This window comes from Saimiri boliviensis, chromosome 8 (genome assembly GCF_048565385.1).
Source record: "Saimiri boliviensis isolate mSaiBol1 chromosome 8, mSaiBol1.pri, whole genome shotgun sequence".
NCBI lineage: Eukaryota > Metazoa > Chordata > Mammalia > Primates > Cebidae > Saimiri > Saimiri boliviensis.
Genome location: NC_133456.1, coordinates 110,355,976 through 110,377,508, shown reverse-complemented (window position 1 = coordinate 110,377,508; position 21,533 = coordinate 110,355,976). Strand labels below are relative to the sequence as shown.

The window sequence follows — 21,533 nt, the reverse complement described above, 5'->3', positions numbered from 1 at the left end:
TTATAGAAATGCCGGTTAAAACAGTTATATGTTGAGATCAAAATAGAGGAACAATGAATTTGAGAGGGAATGCTAACCATTAAATATCTATTTGTCTCCTAAGCACCTTCTGAAATTTTGTAGATAGCTGATTAGATTAATTTCCAGTTTTATCCACTTCCTTACATCCTACACTAACAATGCAACTTATCTATACAGTGTAAATATTTTTTAAAGTGTATTCTCTGTATTTCAAACTATTAAAATAAAAAAAGATTGATATTCATATAATTTGCTAGAATCTGGGATAGATCAAAATACCAATAGAGGGTTTTTTTCCTTCTAATATCTAAGAAAGCTATTTTATAACACAGACATAATCAAGTTTCCTATGAATCTAATTAATCTTGTAAAGAATTATCTCCTTTACTAAATCTTCATTCTATTGTTTAATACTGATTTTGTGGGTTTTTATGTGAGATAAATGCATTACATCAAATTTGACAATGTGTGATAGGTGATTTTTAAGTAGCTTGTAAAGTGTGGAAATTAGTTAGGTGTTGATACCCAATTAGTAGAAATTAAAACTATAATCTGGGAAGAAGAAAGGAGTATTGTATAATCAGATGAAGTATCTTTACATTGTAATATAGTTCCATTTACATGACAACTACTTAATGATGTTTTTAAAATTAAATTGAATTAATAAATTCAAGGGGAGCAAACCACACTTAAAGTGATGATGGCACAACTGTAATAGGCAGTTCAACCAATCCCCCTACAGCACAATGCCTACCACATTGCAGTGTGGCCAGGCTCACAGGGAGGAATATGTGAGATAAACCTTAGCATCAGAACTATAAGGTCACTCGTTACCGTCACATATAATGGGTTTATATGACCACATCAAAGGAGGGAAGAAGGTCCCCAGCCCTGAGGACTTTCAGTGACAGGAGGAAGACACAGTCCAAGCAGTAACTGATGAAAATGTGGAGTCTGCTGTACAAGTGTATAAATTGTTTATTTTGTGGGAAGAAAAGTCATCAGGAGAATTTCCGAAAGTCAGCCATGGATAGGCTAGCTGGCAGTAGTCGTCTTTGCTTTTAGGCCTGCCATCTCAATTGCATCCTACTACTTGAGTCATGTCACAAGATATTAATGGAAGAAATTAAGATTGCTAGGCAGCAGAGACTCTCAGTTCCAAAACTCCAACAGCAAAATGATTGATCATTTAAAAATATCTTGTAAGTCAGTAGTGAAAATATCACAACAGCTCTCCAGAGATTTTTTTCCCATTTATGGTATTGCTCTAAAATCTCACTAATTCAGAACAGTTTTTCCTAAAATTGGAGAATTTCCCAAATGTAAGCCATTTTTGTAAATATTATCATAAACTAAGGCATATATACATACACACACACATTCTGCTTAGTTGAATGAAAATAAATATGTCACAACAGGGCTGTATTAAATGTTTCCTAAACTTTAAAAATATCAAGATCTATTGTTTCCTTTTTAACTTTTTACTAAAAAAAACTACATATTCTTTGGGATTTCTAGTTAAGATTGTGCTTTTTTTTTTTAATTGCATTTTAGGTTTTGGGGTACATGTGATGAACATATAATATTGTTGCATAGGTACACACATGGCAGTGTGGTTTGCTGCCTTCCGTCCCCTCACCTGTATCTGTCATTTCTCCCCATGCTATCTCTTCCCACCTCCCCACCTCCCCACCCCCCGCCCCTCCCCCATTTCCCCCCAATGGACCTCAGTGTGTAGTGCTCCCCTCCCTGTGTCCATGTGTTCTCATTGTTCAACACCCACCTACAAGAAAAAAGCAAACAAGCGCATTCAAAAATGGGCGAAGGATATGAACAGATACTTTACAAAAGATTGTGCTTTAACCTAGGGCCCTTGATGTAGTTCAGAGATAGAGCACATTAAAAGAGTTATACTCCACAATCAATTGTGGTTTGTTTGAAAATAAAAAGATGCTTTAGTTTATAATATTAATATACTATAACGTATCACCTCAGTAGATCAATAAAAAAAGATCTCAATAAGAACTCAATAGTGATAGCCAGAATCTATAAGGAACTCAAACAAATTAGCAAGAAAAAAAAATCCCATTAAAAAGTAGTCAAGGAACATTAATAGACAATTCTCAAAAGAAGATATACAAACTGCTAACAAACATATGAAAACATGCTGAACATCACTGAAAATACAAATTAAAACTACACTGAGATAGCACCTTACTCCTGCAAAAATAGCCATAATTAAAAAGTCAAAAAACAACAGATGTTTGGCACAAATGTGGTGAAAAGGGAACACTATTTTTTTCTTTCTTTTCTTTTTTTTTTTTTGCAGTGGAGTTTTGCTCTTGTTGCCCAAGCTGGAGTGCGTTGGCACCATCTCTACTCATTGCAACCTCCGCCTCCCAGGTTTCTACCGAGTAACTGGGACTACAGGCATGTGTCACTACGCCCCTGGCTAATTATGTACTTTTAGTAAAGATGTGGTTTCTCCATGTTGGTCAGGCTGGTCTGGAACTCTTGACTTCAGGTGATCCACCCGCCTCGGTCTCCCAAAGTGCTGAGATTACAAGCGTAAGCCTCCGTGCCTGGCCGAAAAGGGAACACTTTTACATGGCTACTGGGAATATAAATCAGTATTACTATGGAAAAGTATGGAGATTCCTTAAAGAACTAAAAATAGGTCTACCATTCAATCCATCAATCCCACTACTGGGTATCTATCCAGAGGAAAAGAAGTCATGATATGAAAAAGACACTTGCACATGCATGTTTACAGCAGCACAATTCGCAATTGCAAAGACATGGAACCAACCTAAGTGCCCATCAGCAAATGAGTGGACAAAGAAAATGTGATGTATATAGCATGGAATACTAGTCATCCTTAAAAAGGAATGAAATAATGTCTTTTACACAACTTGGATGGAGCTGGAGGCCATTTTTCTAAGTGAAGTAACTTGGGAACAGAAAACCAAATACCATACGTTCTCACTTATAGATGGGAGCTAAGCTATGAGGAAACAAAAGCATAAGAATGATATAATGGAGTTTAGGGACTTGGTGGGGAGGGTTGGGAGTGGGGTGAGGAATAAAAGACTACATATTAGTGACAGTGTAGACTGCTTGGGTGATGGGTACACTAAAATCTCAGAAATCACCACTAAATAACTTACCCATGTAACCAAAAACCTGTACCCCAAAAAACTATTGAAATACAAATTTTTAAAATATTAAGCCCTTATTCCTAAGGGGTGAAAGAAACTCCTAGAAAACCAGGAATGCAAAGAAACAGCTAGCTTAAACCAACAATTGGGTAAGAGATGAACAAGGGCACAAATTATCATCATTCATTAAATAATGTACTGGAAGGTCTGCTCATAGCAGTAAAACATGGAACCCAAATAATCAGATATACTCATTAGAAACACAAAAGATACAAGTTTTGTCATTTGTAAAAATGATAAATATAAACATAAAAAGTGAAAAAACTAAAAATCTGTATGAATTTAAGGACAGTGTAATGAAAAAAATTTTAAGCAACAGCTTTACCTTAAATCGGTAGTTAACATGTGGGAACTAGCTGAAGAAAACATGAAGTCTTCTCTGAGAGAGAAAATATTAAGATTTTAATAAATTTAGAATTAGCCTATGCTTCTAGATGGAAAGAGCTAGTACTCTAAAGATATTAAACTTTTCCTAGATGAATCCAAGGGTACAGAACAAACACTAATAAAAATTTCAGTAAATTTTTTTAATTGATTTGAATTTACTCTAAATCTCAGCTTGAAGTTCCCTTTGAAAGGGAAGCATAATGCTTAAGTAACTTGCCATATCAGATGTTGTAAAGCATAGCCACCAGTTTTTCTTCATTAAAGCAACATGGTGCCAACCTAAGAAATGACAGACGGATTTAGTAGCATGGAATCTGATATGTAAACATACACATCTTACCCCAAAAACCCCAGGGAAAAGGATCGTGTAATAAATGATACTGGTTAAACTTCCCATGTGGAAAAAGTAAAAAATTCACATTGCATTTCACTTTAAAACATGCACCAAAATAAATTCTGAACGAATCAAATAGTAAAAAAGAAAACCAAAAAACCACAAAGGTAAAAAGCTACTCTCAGGGTAGATAAGACTTATTATGTTAAATAAAATAGTGAAGGAAATTATTGAAATCTTTGGCTATCTAAAAATTTGTAAATTCAGCACCAAAAAATTTTTAATCATTAAAAGTAAATGATGATTTGGGAAAAAAACCATTCTTTTATGGGAATTAAAATGTAGAAATAAATATAGAGGCCGGACACAGTGGCTCATGCTTGTAATCCCAGCACTTTGGAAGGCCAAGGAAGGCGGATCACAAGGTCAGGAGAGCGAGACCATCCTGACTAACACAGTGAAACCCTGTCTCTACTAAAAATATAAAAAATTAGCCAGGCATGGTGGCGGGTGCCTGTAGTCCCAGCTACTCAGGAGGCTCAGGCAGGAGAATCACTTGAACCCAGGAGGCGGAGGTTGCAGTGAGTTGAGATCACACCACTGCGCATCAGCCTGGGCGACAGAGCAAGACTCCATCTCAAAAAAAGAAATAAATATAGACCGGTTTCAACTTGATTAAGAAAAACTGTTTATTACTAAGGCACATAAACTGACCATGAAAGTAGACAAATGGCAATAAATATTGGGAGAAATATTTATCTTCACTGGTATTCAGAGACATGCAAATAAAACGGTGAAGTAATATGTCATCACTCATAGTATGTACATATTTACAGTGAACAGTACACTTGGGACCACCAAGTCACTCTCGTATATGGGGGAATGTCCATTTCAAACCTGCAAAGCAAATTGGTGATATATGTTAAGATGTAAAAGAGTTATCTTCTCTCTGATGAAAATCAGAATTACCCACATACATTCACATATAAGAATTTTCATCTCAATGCTGTATATAAAAGTAAAAATTTACGAATGCTCTTATTATCTAATTTTAGGGGAATGGTTAACTAAATTATGGGATATCTGTAAAATAAAATAATATATAATCCTTGGAAAATATTTTCAAGTCATTACTTATGTAAGAAAAACATATCATGTATAAAAAAGATTTAAAATACTGATTAATGCAACCACAATTTTATATAAAGAGATAAAGTATATGCATTGAAAATGACCAAAAGGAAATATTACCAAAAGTTAAACAATTTTGTATCTAGTGAGACTGAGGTGATAACATTTCTTCTTTATACTTATCTGTGTTTCTTCTGAGCATTATTATGAGCATGAATTGCTTTTGTAATCATTAAAAACAATAAATGTTATTTTTAAAGAGAATCGCATTCTATGTCCAAATTATCACTAAATCTGAGTTAATGACATCTAAATTGAGAGCCTCTTAATGGTAAAGTTTTAGTAGTATAATATATGCTCAGTGGGAATTCAGTATATTTTATAAGATAAGTTTCATTTGTAGCAAGATGCTAAATATAGGCTAAAAAGGGAATGATCTTCTAGAGATTTATAGATAAATACTTGTTATAAAACAAGGTTTTTTTCTGCCTGAGATAGCCTGGAAAGAGGATTCAGTGAAATGCTCAGAAATGCACCGACATTTTACTACGTCAACATGGTTTGGGTGTCATTTGGGGCAAGTTGTAGTCTCAGTGGCTTTGCACAACTCTAAGAATAATTGTGCAGGCATTTTGGCATTGTGCCTTCATTTAAAGAATGAAAATGAAATGCATTCCAGGGCTTACAGCATCTTTTTGAGGTTCATGCAGTGTGTGTGTGTGTGTGTGTGTGTGTGTGTGTGTGTGTGTGTGTGTGTGTTGTATGGTTTGTGTAGGGTTTTTTATCCCCCATAAAGTATTCCTTTTGAAGTTCAGAGCTTAGGCAGAGAAAGCCTGAGTTTGGCGGGTGTAAATTTTGAATGCATAAAACAACAGCTTTAATCTCAGGTTATGATTGACACCAAACAAAATGCAGGCTCTCTTTTTGTTCTCCAAAACACGGTGGAATCCTTGTGGGTATTTGTGGTGTTGGGTGTGCATGTGTACATGTGTGTATATGTGTGTGCTGTTTGTTCAAGGTAAGAAAAAGATTTGCAAAGTTCAGCTGACGACAGCTAATGAATTTGGCATCCTTCAAGCTGTCTCCTAAAAAGCAATTCTGATGACAGGCCTATGAGGCACACACTAAGGGGAAGTGACAAGAGTCTCAGTGGTGATGATCCTGCTGGGAAAACTGAGGCAAACGGGCTGCTGACACCTCTGGTAACCAGGCTAAGAGCTGGGAGAGTTTCAGATGTGGTGTCACACCTGCCTGTCCCCAACAATCCACCAGTGCATCCAGGGGGTGATAAACAGCCCATATCAAATTAGACTATTATACGGAGACAAGGTTATCTGAAGAAGAATAGGAAAGTTTTACTTCTCAGTAATTTTGTTTTCTCAATTTTCAGAGGAGTTTAAGGCTTTTCATCTTTCATCAGTTTCTCAAATACTGCTGCAGACAAGTATTGCAGCTGCCCCAAAAAACTTGAAAGAGGGAAGAAAATGCTCTTCAAAGATTACTGGAATCAAATGCAAACCCTGTGGCCTCTTGAAAAAAGTAGACAACATTTTATTCCATAATTGTGCACAGATCCCATTATGCTTATTACCTGATTCCAGACTTCTCCCTATTTCCATCCTACACACATCTCTGTTTCTGCTTCCTAAAACACCCCTGTACCATGCCCTTCTCCACAACAGTTCTTCATTCACTTGGTCATTTTTTACTGTTATGCAACAAACATTTATTGAGTACCTACTGTTTGTCAGGTACCTTAATAGGCATTGGGAAATATGGAAATTCTCATAATGGTACCTGACCTTAAAGAGCTAACACTCTAAAGGGGACCAGACAAGAAAACACATTTACTAATCAATTACTGCAATAAGGTCACATACAAATTATTCCACAGTGCAGTGGTGTGCAGCAATAACTGTTTATTCTTACACTTATGAATCTACAGATCAACAATGGTTTGGCAGATCTAGGCTAGGTGGCTCTCTTTCAGATTGTGAATCAGCTGGGGTTGGCTTTAAATTGTGAGTTGGGCTCAAATCTCCATGTGTGTTTGTTCTGGGACCCAGGTGGAAGGAACAGTGGATTCCCCAGGCATGCTTTTCTCATGTCTGACATGAGAAAAGCATGGTCACAGGTTACAATACAGAAAAACCCAAACCACACAAGCACATTTAACCTAATGTCAAGTAACATGTTAGCGATGAAAGCAAATCTCATTGTCAAGTCCAATGTCAATGGAGTGCAGACATATTCCACTCACTCTAATGTACTATAAGGTCATATGATCGAAGGAGGGCATAAAGGATTGGTAAAATAATCCAATCTAACACAAAAATTGTGATAGCGAAGTATGATAAATGACATAAGAGAAGTATATTCAAGGTTTAGATGAAGTAAAGAGAAATATTTCAGAAGAGGGGTGTATTATTCAGGGCTCAGCCAAAGAAACAGGACTAGCAGAATCAATAGATAACAGATATATAGGTAGACAGATGATTCGATAGTTAGATAGAAAAGTAATGAATGGATGAATAGATAAGTCAATGATAGGTGATAAATGGTTATTTGTTACAGGGATTTGACTACACAATTACGGCAGTAGGTTAAACAGTCTCTGTAAGGTTTTTTTTTTCCTTTACATCCAGTGCTGGAATTTGAAGTCTGTAGACCAAACAGCTAACAAGGGAAGATGATAAAGTGGAGGAGATCAAGGGCAGGCTAAAACCCACAACCACAAGATTTAACTACTTGAGGATGTGCTGAAACACGTATATGTTCTTGTTGTTTCTGCCTCAGTAAGGTTCATTGACCTTGGTGATAGAGCTAAGCACATGGCTGGCCCAGAAGTCAGAGAAACTCAGGGAGAAGGATCCAGGGCAAGGCAGAACAATTGCAGGGCCAGCTGCTGCTTCCCACCAAAGAGGCAAGTCAGCAGATCAGTTACAAAGTATATGAGCTACAAAATAACTGTTGTTTCCCTGTTGTCCTTCAGATCTCACAAGAATCTTGTGTCCCACCCTAACTAAAAATCTTTTAAAATGAGTTTTGGGAAACATAGTTTGGCCTGACCAAGTTGACTCATTACAAAGCCATCACAGGAGGCATCTAACTCAAACTACTAGAGTAATTAGGAAATGCCTGCAGGGTAGGTGATATTTGAACTGCAACTGTGAGGATGAGCAGGAGTTAGCTGGGAGGGGGAAATGCCAATTTACACAGACACAAAGCATGAGAAAGGCAAGTCTCGGGAATATGGAAGATCCTGGTATAGAAGTCTAACACCCCAAGCCACTGGGAACACACTTGTAATCAAAGCTATATTTACATAATTGTGGCAGCAAAAGAGAATGCATACCAAGGGTGTGACAGGACGTCTTGGAAAAAAAGAGTTGAAAGGAGCTTATTGTAGAAATAGAGCTTGTGCTGTATGATTCAAATAGGGTTTTAAGGAACTGGAGGACAGTCTTGGATTGGATGTTTTCAGAAAGCATGGGATATCATTATGGACTCAATTGTGTTCTCCCCAAAATTTGTATGTGGAAGTCCTAACCCTGGTACCTGGGAATGTGATTGTATTTGGAGATAGAACCTTAAGGAAGTAGAGTTAATGACATCGTAACTGTGGGGCCCCGATCCATTAGGACAGGTATCCTTATCAGAAAAAAAAAGAAAAAGACACCAGGGATGTGTAGGCATAGGGAGAAGGCTGTTGGGAAGCCAAGGAGAAGAGCCTCTTGAGAAACCAAGTCTGCTGTCACCTTCATCTTGACTTCCAGCCTCCAGGACTGTGAGAAATAAATTTCTGTTGCTTAAGCCACTCAGGGTTTGTCATGTAGGCAGCCCTAGCTGACTAACGCAAGTATCTTGGTAGTTTTTACCTAGATGACAAGAAGATTAAAGAAGGACTAGAGTTGTCACTGGTAAAGGAGCAATTGGGAGAAGGGGCTATTTCATTATTTACATGGTTGCAGAGTATCTGTTTCTTTCCCTTGTTCCACCATGATCTCAAATGCTGATTATTTTTATATCGTGCGAGTGCTCTTAATGTGTAGTTGGGAATATCATGGTCTACCTGTCAGCTACCAGCTGCTGAAATTGTCCTTCACTTTCTCGTTGATGTATTCAGAGAGGATTCTCATTTACTGATCCAGAAATTACATGGAATCTCCATTGTTTGCTATGTTGAAGGCAGATTCCTCTGCCTGATTTGCAACAGGGGCCCCTAACCCTGTTAGGAACAGGGCCACATGGCAGGAGGTGAGTTGCAGGTGAGCCAGCTAAGCTACATCTGTATTTACAGCCACTCGCCATTGCTTGAGTTACCGCCCAAGTTCTGCCTCCTGTGGGATCAGCAGTGGCATTCTATTCTCAAAGGAGGGTGAACCCTATTGTGAATGGCACCTGTGAGGGATCTAGATTGTGTGTTCCTTATGAGAATCTAACTTACGCCTGATGATCTGAGGTGGAACAGTTTCATCCCAAAACCATCATCCCTCCTGCCACCCCTACACTCCATCCTCCTGGGTGCCAAAAAGGTTGGGGACTGCTGATTTATAGGATTCACAGTCCAGCCTCACTCTTCCCCGTGTCTGTTTATCCACCTTTGTCAATCCAAGCTCTTCTATTCAGGCTTTTTTTTTTTATTTTATTTTTTTTTTAACCATCTCTCAGGTTCTCTACCCTCAAGCTAGTCTCCTCTGCAGGGGCTATCTCATGCTTTCTCTTCATGTCCTACCGCAGTGAAGGCATGCCCTTCAAGATTCTTCCAAGTCCTGTCTCTCTGCAAAGGTTTCCCTGGTTATTCTAGCATACTCTTATCACCTGCCCTTGCCTGGAGCTCTTGTGGCTCATAAAATCTCACAGCAGGCCAGGTGCGGTGGCTCATGCCGGTAATTCCAGCACTTTGGGAGGCTGAGGCAGGTGGATCATCTGAGCTCAGGAGTTTGAGACCAGCTTGACCAAGAGGGAGAAACCCCATCTCTGCTAAAAATACAAAATTAGCCAGGCGTAGTGGCCCATGCCTCTAATCCCAGCTACTTGGAAGGCTGAGGAGGAGAATCACTTGACCCTAGGCAGTGGAGTTTGTAGTGAGCCGAGATTGTGCCATTGCACTCTGGCCTTGGCAACAAGAGTGAAACTCCATCTCAAAAAAAAAAAAAAAAAAAATCCTACAGCAGTAGACACTGCATTATTCTTTGTTTCCCATATTAAATTGTGTCTTTCTAATTTGATTTTATGTTCCCTGAGGGCAGGAGCCATGCCCAATGCCCCTTTTGAATCTTCCTTACAGTAATTCAACTTTAGATAACTAACATTCTTATCCTTCAGAAAAAGAAACGTATGGCTCATGTAACTCATCACATTTTTTTTTTATTTTTGAAACTGGGAACATATTATGACATCTTTTTATCTCCTTTTCTCCTGAGATGATGTCACCGAATTAATTATATATTCAGCCAGCCAGTATTTTTGAGCACCTATTTTTATGCTCAGTGCTTTGATATTTAAGCTCAGCTCTGAAGGATACACAGAAATAAACCCAGTGACGGGGTTGGGATTACTGGAGAGTTTTGCATTGGTAGGAAACAGCATGAGTGAAAGCATAGACACAAGAGAAATTGTGTATTTGAGGAATTGCAAGAAGCTTAGGTATGCCAGGTAAGAATACCTGAGAGATGAATTGGAGATGTAGGTGGGTCTCATGGGCATTATTATGTAGCTTGGACTTTTTAGGGCAGGCAAACACCTTCAGAGGGCTCTAAGCAGGAGACAGCTATGACCATATTCCAGTATTAAATAACTCTGGCCAAAATGTGTAACATGGATCAGAGCCAGAAAGACTAGGGACAGGGAGATTCCTTAAGAGGTCTAATGACCTCATCTAATATAGTAGAGATGGGAGGAAGTAGGTGGTTCCAGAGAAAGTGTTGATCAACAGATTCTCGTTGTCTATCTGACAATGTAAACTCATGGGCATTCTAGTTTCTGTATATTTATGTTCATCAAATTATGCATTGGTTCGGGAATTAAAAATGAATGTAAGTCTTTGATTTGGGTGCTGATAGCACAGGTATGTTCAGACTGTGAATATTCCATGAACTAAATGCTTATGTGAACTTTCTTGTAAGTATATAATACTTTTTACTTTAAAAAGTTTAAAGTATAAAACAATTGACCCAGGACATTTTATGCAAGTCTAGAGTTTCTAATTTCTTATTACAGTTTTTCGGAATCCTTACCTGGCCAAATTCAAAGACATCTTCAAAATCAACTTGTGCTGTTGCTTTTCTGGAAACAGTGGATCCAACCAGCCTACTGGAAGCATAAGAGTTTGTTTTGCACCTTTGCTTGTCTGTTCAGAAAGCTGGGTGCAGTGCCCCTACCTCAGTGCCTCCAGCCCCCAGCCCTGTTATTTTTTAGTTATACATTAGAGGAGATGGCGATAAATAGCAGAGCACTTACTACTCTCTCAGAAATCAGGGCAAGGAGCTGAAGGTTTGGCTACAGTCGGTGAAGGCAAGGATTTTACCTGACCTCTAGGGTTAACTTTTGTCCCCGTGTCCTTTCTCAGGGCATGTGCAGGCACAGAAGTAGCCTGATTTATTTTAAAACCAGCTGCCTTTGTGGGTTATAGCCCCAGTTCCCAACTGGTTTCTGAAACTTTCTGCATGTTCCTGCCTTATATCTGTACTGTCCTGCTTTTTCATTCGGCATCCAAATAAATAATTCATGATATCATCGATGGCAAGGTAACTCATAACTTTGTATGTATGTATTTTCTCAACCCAACTAGGTTTCAACCCTTCTTTCATGCATTTGGTCTTCTCTTTTACTGGAACATCCTCCTTTGTCCCTGCAGCCAAGTTTGGATTTGCCCTGGGGTTCTGGTCCTCCTCCAAATCTCAGTTTTTGCCCTCAACTTTCTTCTGGGCTGATCTCCTCCACTGCAGTATTTCTAACTTCATCGTCTCCTCGGAGGTGCAGCCCACGGGCATCTCAAGCTCAGCTTATTCTCAGCAGAGTAACTTATCTTCCCCAGTGACCCGGTTTTACCTTTTTGGTTGCCTTCTTGGTCAACAGTACCATCATTTGCCAAATTGTCCATGTTGGAAACATCAGAATTATCTTCAACTCCTTGGTTTTCTTCATTCCGCCCACTCAGTTGTCCACATTGTGATTCTACTGCTAAAATATGCTTTGGCCCCTCTTCTATCTCTACAGCTGCTGCTGGCAACATAGACTAACGATGCCCATCCCTGCCACGCACTGCCTGTGTCAGCGTGGGCCGTTCTTAATCCCCCAGGCCCTCGCCTTTTCTCATTTGTGTCATGTGGGTGACAATGCAGATTTACAGGATGGCTCTGATAGCCGAGTGATACAGTCCTTTGTGCCACTGCACTCCAGCCTGGGCAACAGAGCAAGACGCTGTCTCTGAAAAAGTATAAAAAATTAAAAAGAACTGTGGATGTGTTATGATAGTTTCAAACTCATCTTTCCTCGACCATCTGGGTTTCTCTTGCAGTTCCGTCATGTAATCATATGAATCACCATATTGGTCTCAGCTTCCAGGAAGGAAGGCAGACCCACTCTACTGTGGTCTTTATTAAACTTGTGTGGTTTACTTTTTAGGATTCCCTAGAATCAAAACCACTGGGAAAGAAAGACCCCCAAGTGCACCAAAACAACATTCACATTTTGGATGCCCGAATAATGGTCAAGTTACATAGTTTCTCTGACCTGGCACTTTGAGGAGGAAGAAAGGGAGTTGCCTGTGCTTTTGCCTCCTCTAAAAATAGCAAGAATAAACTTGGCCCATTTTCCACACAAGTGTTATATGCATCGTGCACCAGCTGGACAAGTAGGCAGTGGTAGAAGAAGAGAAGAACCTCCCTCATGGTCTCGTAGTCTCTCACTTATAGGGTGGTCTTCCCATGGTCCTTCCTTCTTCCTCTAGGCTCTTCTAAGTTCTCAGTTCATGCTGCATGCATGATATGGTTTGGCTCTATGTCCGCAACCAAATCTCACCTCAAATTGTAATAATCCCAACGTGTCATGGGAGGGACCAAGTGAGAGGTAATTGAATCATGAGGGATGGATTTTTCTCATGCTGTTCTCCTGATAGTAAGTCTCACCGGAACTGATGGTTTTATAAAGGGGAGGTCCATTGCACATGCTCTCTTGCCTGACACCATGTAAGATGTGACTTTGCTCCTTCTTCACCTTCCACTATGATTGTCAAGCCTCCCCAGCCATGTGGAACTATGAGTCATTTAAACCTCTTTCCTTATAAATTAGCCAATCTCAGGTATGTCTTCATCAGCAGTGTGAGAACAGGCTAATACAATGCTGAGTTATCTTTCTAGAGCCCTAAATCTTTCATGGCTTCCTACTGGTGAAGTCTTTAGTGTGAAATGCCATGTCTTTCCTCACTCAGCTGTAGGCTACTCTCTACCTTGTCTCCACTACCCCTTTGGCCACTAGAAGCCTGCCAGGAACTTTCTTTTGGAGATCATAACTTAGTTATGTGCTTAGAGCATTTGCCATATTTTAAAGGAATAGGAAAATCAATGTAATGGTTAATGTCTACCACTGCAATGTAAAATAAAATAAAATTTAATGCATTTTTAAAACTGAGCATAGATCTCACTAGGAACTGATTTAAGGAAATGTGTCGTGCCTTTAATAGCTTTAAATGTTGTGGGGTTTTGTTTTGCTTTGGTTGGTTTGTTTGTTTTTTTTAAATGGAGTCTTGTTCTGTCACCCAGGCTGGAGTGCAATGACACAGTCTAGGCTCACTGCATCCTCTGCCTCCTGAGTTCAAGCAATTCTCTTGCCTCAGCCTCCTGAATAGCTGGGACTATAGGCACATTCCACCACACCTGGCTAGTTTTTGTATTTTTAGTAGAGACAGGGTTTCAAAATGTGGACCAAGCTGGTCTCAAACCCCTGACCTTGTGATCTGCCCACCTCAGCCTCCCAAAGTGCTGGGATTATAGGCGTGAGCCACTGTACCCGGCCAATGTTGTGTTTTTAATAGCAGGCAGAGGATAGAACTCATAAGAGTAACTTGCTGTTGATCCCTGAGGGATCTCAGTGAGGTGGGAGGGCAGGGGAGTACAGGTTGACTGAGGGAGAAATGAGGTGACACTAGCTCTTGGGGATATGGCACAGTTAACAGAAGCATGAGATACAAAAAGTAGACCTACTCTGGAAATTGAATAAAGCAAAAATTACACTGACTTCTGATTCTTGTACCTTGCCCACAGTACAATTGCTTTTTCCAAGCCACCACTAAAATCACCATCCTCCTCCCATCGCCCCTAATTCTGAAAGTCTTGTCTTCCCATTTGATCTTCAATGCCCAGTCTTACCTGCCTGCAGTTTATCAACTCCAAAACTTTAGCATTTATAGAAAGTAATGAAGGAAATATACAGTTTTATCATTTTATTTTCAAGGTACCCATATAAATGGTGCTTTAAAATTCAAAAACAATTATGAAAACATCAAGTTTATCATTCTATCTCGAGGAATGTATCAAGTCCTTAAAGTTAGGAACAAGCCCTTCCTAATCTTTTTGTCTCCTTGTTACAGCTGAATAACTTAATGACTCCTCCTTGTTGAGTGTGATAATTTACAAATTGTGTGATACAGCTGCAAGCCACTGAGACTAGGTAACAGACAACAAGAATACTTCATGAAGAAATCCATCCTCTGAGCAAATGTTTCCTGAGTGTCTACCACATACCACACATTGTTCTAAGTGGGGATAAAATGAAGAAACTCCCTGCTTTCATGGAACTTAGGTTCAGATGGAAGAAACAGATAGTAAAAAAGTTTGTAAGTAAATAACTTAATTTCAGAGGGTGACATAAAAAGAAAGGTAACATTGAAAGTGCCTGAGTATTATATGAGAGCTATGCGATGGGCACTGAAGCATACGCTTGTAGTCCTACCTACTTGGGAAGCTGAGGCAAGAGGAATACTTGAGCCCAGGAGTTCAAGGCTGCAGTGAGCTATGATTGTGCCACTGCACTCCAGCCTGGGCAACAGAGCAAGACACTGTCTCTGAAAAAGTATAAAAAAATTAAAAAGAACTGTGGATATGTTATGATAGTTTCAAAGTCATCTTTCTTAGACCATCTGGATTTCTCTTGCATTTCTGTCACGTAATCATATGAATCGCCGTATTGAGCTCAGCTTCCAGGAAGGAAGGCTGATCCACTCCACTGTGGTCTTTATTAAGCTTGTGCAGTTTACTTCTTAAGATTCCCTAGAATCAAAACCACTAGAAAAGAAAGATCCCCAAGTTCACTAAACACCATGTTTCACATCCATGCCTGGATAATGGTTGAGTTACATAGTTCCTCTGACCTGGCACTTTGAGCAGGAAGAAAGGAAGTTGCTTGGGCCTTTGCCTTCTCTAAAAATAGCAAGAATTAACTTGGTACATTTTCCACATAAATGTTACATGTCTAACTTATGATATTCACCTATGGCCTTCTTAAGATTTCCCACATGCCTGAAAGTGGTGGTTGGTGAAACATTAGGCCAGAAATGACCACTCTGTTGTGAACATGTTGTCTGCTAAGTTGTAAAACTTTGCAAACCAAAGCTAGTTGTTGTTTTTCTTTTCTTTATCAACTACATTATCCATGATAGTCTATTTTCCTGGGAAATCCTTTTCCTTTCTTCTTGTCTTCAACAGTCCTTTCTCTACCTACACAGACATAGTCCTCCAAAGCCATTTCTTGGTGTCTGGTTTCATTTACAACAGAGTCATGATTACTCTTTAGAACAATACCTCTTAAATTTATCTAGTACCCATTTTCAAGTGGCTTCTTAGAGTTCCAAGTACTTTATGGTTTATTATTTATAGATACTTATTGACAAATATGACACTTTATCATGATAAGGGGCTTTACAATTAGTCTTGCTCGTTATTCATTCCCGTGCCCTGCTCATCCTGGTGAACAGCTCCATTTTGAAAATGAATGAATAGTCTTCGTGGAAGGAATTTCCTTTTGGAATTTAGGGCCCTTGGGTTTGTCACAGGGATGGCCACCTCCAGCTTCCAGAGTGTGACTAAGATGTCATTTTTTTAGTTGCTCAAGTGACAACAACTCATGTGACCAAGTTCCCCAGACACTACCAAACCCTTTCTTTAGCAGTGTTCCTGGGGTCTTGCTTTTAAATCAGATTTCAGTTTTATGTTTCAGGTAGTGAACTGTGATACTTGGGTCTTTTATGCTTTGGAAGTTTTTACCCCCACAAGGCAGGACAGGGAACTGGGGTCTGGAGGAAGGATGGCACCAGTTTAGTTTCTGGCTCCTGTCCCCAGTGCTGCCCCAGGCTCCTCCGCTATTTGCAGACATCACTGCTTTGCCTCCGTTGCACCCATAGAGAAAGACCCTTCCTCTGAACTTGATAAATTGGGGTCAGAGGAGCTTTGTGTCTTCAGTGTGATATCAGCAGAATAGAAGAACATCCGTTCACATGTATATTTATTAACTTCACTGAGCTCCTTGTATGTACCATACAGTTGGTACACTGAAAATCCATTTCTTTCTTTCTTTTTTTTTGAGATGGAGTCTCACTCTATCACCTAGGCTGGAGTATAGTGGCACAATCTCAGCTCACTGCAACCGCCACCTCCTGGGTCCAAGCGATTCTCCTGCCTCAGCCTCCTGAGTAGCTGGGACTACAGGCACATGCCACCACACTTGGCTAATATTTTGTATTTTTAGTAGAGACAGGTTTCACTGTGTTAGCCAGGATGGTCTCAATCTCCTGACCTCGTGATCTGCCTCAGCCTCCCGAAGTGCTGGGATTACAGACATGAGCCACTGCACCCAGCTGAAAATTCATTTGTTTTAGACCTTGATCATTGCTTCATATTTACTTAACAAATTTTCCATGTATTCTTTTCATCTTCCATAGCAATATGGGATGTTTCTTAATTAAACTTGGCAGTTCTTGGTATCAGAAACTAGCAGCTAAATAAATTTAATGTCCTTAATGCTTCCACCTTCCTGGGTTATTCTTTTAGGATTTGAGAGGCAGGCTAGAGTTGTGTACTGTCCCATTCTTATCAAAGAGGGAATCCATTGTGCCAGGCTCTAGCATATTTCATATTAACACTTCCATTGAAATGATACTTTTTATTACTTCTGCAATGTAAATGCCAAAATGCAAAGATGAGGCACAGAAAGCAGAAAAATTGAAGAGTCATTGAGTTGTATTTGGAAATTTAGCTCTTTCTTCTGGAAATTACCTGTAACAGAAACAAATGCATCCATAATTCCACCTTTTAAAATTTTTTAGAATGTTCAAATCTGGAAAGGCCAAGAAGCTGGCTGATTCTTAGCTCACTACCAATATTCTCACATTGCAGCACTTTTCTAGATTTTTTCTTCATCAAGTTTGCATTATTAGCTAAAAATGTAATTTATAGAGCAAAACATCTTTTTGGATAGAGAGGGCATCAGAACAATCTACTATTTTCTTATTGTTGTTCTTTGTTAATTACTGCTAATTTTCTTGAAAAAATTTTCCCTACCAGCCAAATATAATAATAATCAGGATTGTTAAAAAAATGGCTCTTACTGTAGATGATCTCAAAAATATTAATAATTTTCCCCCAAAAGTTGTTAGTTTGTCTAGGTTCAACTCAACCTTCACGTGGAATAAAGTTTGAAAGAAATTGCCTTGATGCTAGTGGCCAAGACAGAACCTCTTAAGCAATTTTTCATTAACTTATTATCTCTCCGCATTAGTCTGTTTTCACACTGCTGATAAAGACATACCTGAGACTGAGTAATTTATAAAGAAAAAGAGGTTTAGTGGACTCACACTTCCGCGTGGCTGAACAGGCCTCACGATCATGGCAGAAGGTGAAAGTCACGTCTTACATGGTGGCAGGCAAGAGAAAAAATGAAAGCCAGGTGAAAAAGGATATCCATTATAAAACCATCAGATCTCATAAGACGTATTCACTACCATGAGAACCGTATAGGGGAAACCACCCCTGTGATTCAGTTATCTCCCACTACATCCCTCCCATAACATGTGGGAATTTTGGGAGCTACAATTCAAGATGAGATTTGGGTGGAGACACAGCCAAACCATGTGACTATCCTCTAAAGTTATCACTATCACATCAGGGAAGTGTAAGATTCATTGCACTAAGCATTCCTTAAAAACCATGCTTTGCTGGGGTGTGTATGCGGACCTCTGTGCACAATGGGGGCATCAGGTTGCACATGCTGCCCTTGAAGGGTGCAGGCCAAGCAGTCTGTAGAATGAACGCCCATGCTCTGTCATTAATGCATCTTCTCTGGGTAAGTCACTCCAGCCACTTCCTGCACTTGAACTTCTGCAGCTAAGTGGGTTAAGGAAGCAGCTCTGCCTGCCCACTAAGTTGTTCTGGGGATTAAATGAATCAGTAAATGTGAAGAGGTCTTGAAATGTAAAACACAATAGCATGAAAGGAATATCTCAGTGTAGTCATCTATGCTGACCAGTGCCTGAATTAGAATTAGAAGTGTTGAGGTTACTTTTTTTCACCTATTTGTTAAAGAAATGGCAGAAAATAATAGTCACATCCTCACATTTCCAGTGGTTAAAAATAATTTCATTCCTTTATTTAACAAATATGTATTAATTACAGATAAAATAAAAAATATTCTGTTGGATGTATTAAGAAGTGCAAAGATTAATTCAATATGGAGTTGGGAGGGTCAAAAACTTACTATACACTATGTACATGTTCTAAACCACATTCTTTCTTCCTGTTCACTCATCTTTATAACCCAGGTTTAGCACATGGTGGATGTAAAGCCCTCAGTCATCTTAGTGGCATTTAGACAGGTACTAAACTCTTACCTCAATAGTGTTCTCATTATTTATATCCATAGACCAAAAAGGAAGTGGAGAGTATAAAATATGTAATGGTTTGGTTCAGTTCCAGTCCTTACTACCATAGATACACAGTTCATTTCACTGTAGGAACAGCCCCATGTACTACAACATGGGCTTCCAATGCTAAGAATTTACCTCTGGATAAGCAACTGCATTATTGTGCTATGTTAGTACTTGCCTCATAGATTAGCCCCCATTAGAAACCATACAGAAATATGCAGAAAAGGGCTTTGTGTCTGAGCAGTGTATTTTTACTTTTCTCTAATGGACAAAACCCGTGACTGGTGTCTGTCCAGTTATCCCACTTTTATTAATATTTGCAATGACTGAACACACCCAGTTTCACTACAAGCTCTTCAGATGCTTTAAAATAAATTGGCATTTGTCGCACCCATTTAACTGCTGGAGCAAAGAGAGCCACAGAGAAGTTTTTTTGTTTTGGGTTTTTTTTTTTTTTTTTTTGAGATGGAATCTTGCTTTGTCACCCAGGCTGGAGTTCAATGGCACAAACTTGACTCACTGCAACCTCTACCTCCCCAGGTTGAAGTGATTCTCCTGCCTCGGCCTCCTGAGTAGCTGGGATTACAGGCACCTACCACCAGGCCCAGCTAATTTTTGTATTTTTAGTAGACACAGGGTTTCACCATGCTGGCCAGGCTGGTCTTGAACTCCTGACTTCATGATCTGCCTGCCTTAAGAGACTTCTGCTCCAGCACCAAGTTAAAGTCACAAGGCGTATGGGCTCAAACTCTTTCTCCCTAAGATCTTGCTGGTTCCAAGCTCATTTACATGATGCTTTTCTTACTTCAAAAGAACATCTTAGATTTTATATGATATCATTTGCTGGCAAGGTTGTTCATTTTTATATATTCACTGTAACTTTCATATGTTAGAATGAAGCAAGAATATGTAAAAAAAAAAATGGGGTTGTTTTAGGGACAAGGCTCTCATTTCATGATCTGATTTTTGTCAAGTGACTCATCACGCCTTCTTGTTGCCCTCTAGAAATAGGGATGGGATGGTGACTGCTATCCTTCGCTTATTTGCCATAGTCCAACTGATACACCATGCAAGATTGCTGTGCAGCAGAGATTTAAAAACCTTCATCTCCCCCTGCCCAGAGAACATGTTCATTTTTCTAGCTGTGGATCAAGACCAAGTTCAGAGGTCAGAGACCTAACAAGAAATTGGAGTGTGTTCCAGATCTTAAAATAGGTGGGGAACAGAGTCCAACATTACTCTCTCCCTCTGTTATTATCCCCACTAATGCTTTGAGTCCAGATTATACTGAAGTGCATGGTGGTACTGATGGAGAATAGGAGCGGGACCAGGATTCAGTGACCCAGGTCTGTTTGAGGCTGTTCTATGTTGTTCCATTCAAGCTGAGCACATTCTTGGCTTCAGGTCAGCACACACCTCCTGGAAAACTGCCTTCACTTGCACTTTTGATGACGGATTGCTCAGTTCTTAGCATCTCTTCTTTCCTCTGTATGTGTGTGTTTAACTTGCTATTTTACTTGGCTAGTCTGCATGGAATTTTTCTAATTCCAATAAACAGAAGTACAATGCATATTTCCCTGGTTAACTGTACATGCAAAGCCTGGTAGGGAAGCAGATTTTTCTTATTTTAGAAAAGAGCAACTCATTGGTCTTTTGCAGATGATGCTCCCGTGTTGATGAGGACTCCGGTGCCACCCTACAATCTTTGCATTGCCTGCTTCCATTAGATACCCTCCTCCAGGTGAATGACGCTCTGATTTATGAGAACTCTGGTGTGCACAGAGTTAAAATATTTCCAAGTCCTCGATCTCCATCCTATGCATCTATGACCCAGGGTGGGACTAAGGGTCTTGACCTTGTCACTTTTCCTGAGGACAAAACAAGACGAGCAGATGAATCCAACTGTGAATGCAGTGTCCCAGAAAAGAGAGGCAAAAATCCTTTTTAGCACACTGACCCATCCCAATTTGTGGTTAGTCATCTGCAATGTTCGCTTGCGGTTTTGATAGCAAAAGGCAACTGGGAAATTGGTTTTGGCATTAAATTTATAAGAAAAAGGTAAATGAGTTCTTAGGTTTCCCACCCCTCCCCCGCTCCAATGTTTAAAGATGGTAATTAGGAGAACTAACACTAGCCAGGCTTGAGTGAATGCAGACAAGACCCCTATAGGCAGCACAGTGTATTAGTGTAAAAATATGCATAGACAACATAACTTGTCAGAGAGGATTATTTCTACTTAGTGAATCTGCAGGAGCCCCTTTGCTCTACTACTCAGCATTTGACTAGGGACGAGAGTGGGAAGGGGGGGAGAGAGAGAGAGAGAGACAGAGAGAGAGAGAAAAAGAGAAAGAGAGAGAGAGAGAGAGAGAGAGAGAGGAGAGGGCGCGTTAGTGAGCAGCGACTGTGGCATTGATGTTTGAGCGTACTTCTGAACTGGCTTTTGTTGAGACTATCAGTATAGAAGCATGCGCTGTCCCAAATCCGCTGTTACTATGAGAAATGAAGAGCTGCTTTTAAGGTATGT

At 39.6% G+C, this 21,533-nt stretch overlaps 1 protein-coding gene across 12 annotated transcripts in view; it reads left to right on the top strand.

Moving 5' to 3' along the window:
• Positions 1–21,533, top strand: part of CELF2 (CUGBP Elav-like family member 2) — an 854,288-nt gene that overhangs the window by 507,088 nt on the left and 325,667 nt on the right. Inside the window, exon 1 of one of the 12 annotated variants that reach the window (XM_039478525.2) lies at positions 1,766–21,527. The exons of 7 other annotated variants lie outside the window; for them this stretch is intronic. Coding sequence is in view for 4 of the 5 variants with exons in the window: in XM_074405052.1 (XP_074261153.1) it covers positions 21,475–21,527 (53 nt within the window). In the remaining variant the exon portion in view is untranslated. Of the gene's footprint in view, positions 1–1,765; positions 21,528–21,533 lie in introns of those variants that run through there. 4 more of the 12 variants (XM_074405052.1, XM_003930609.4, XM_010341166.3 and 1 more) reach the window with 4 other exon arrangements.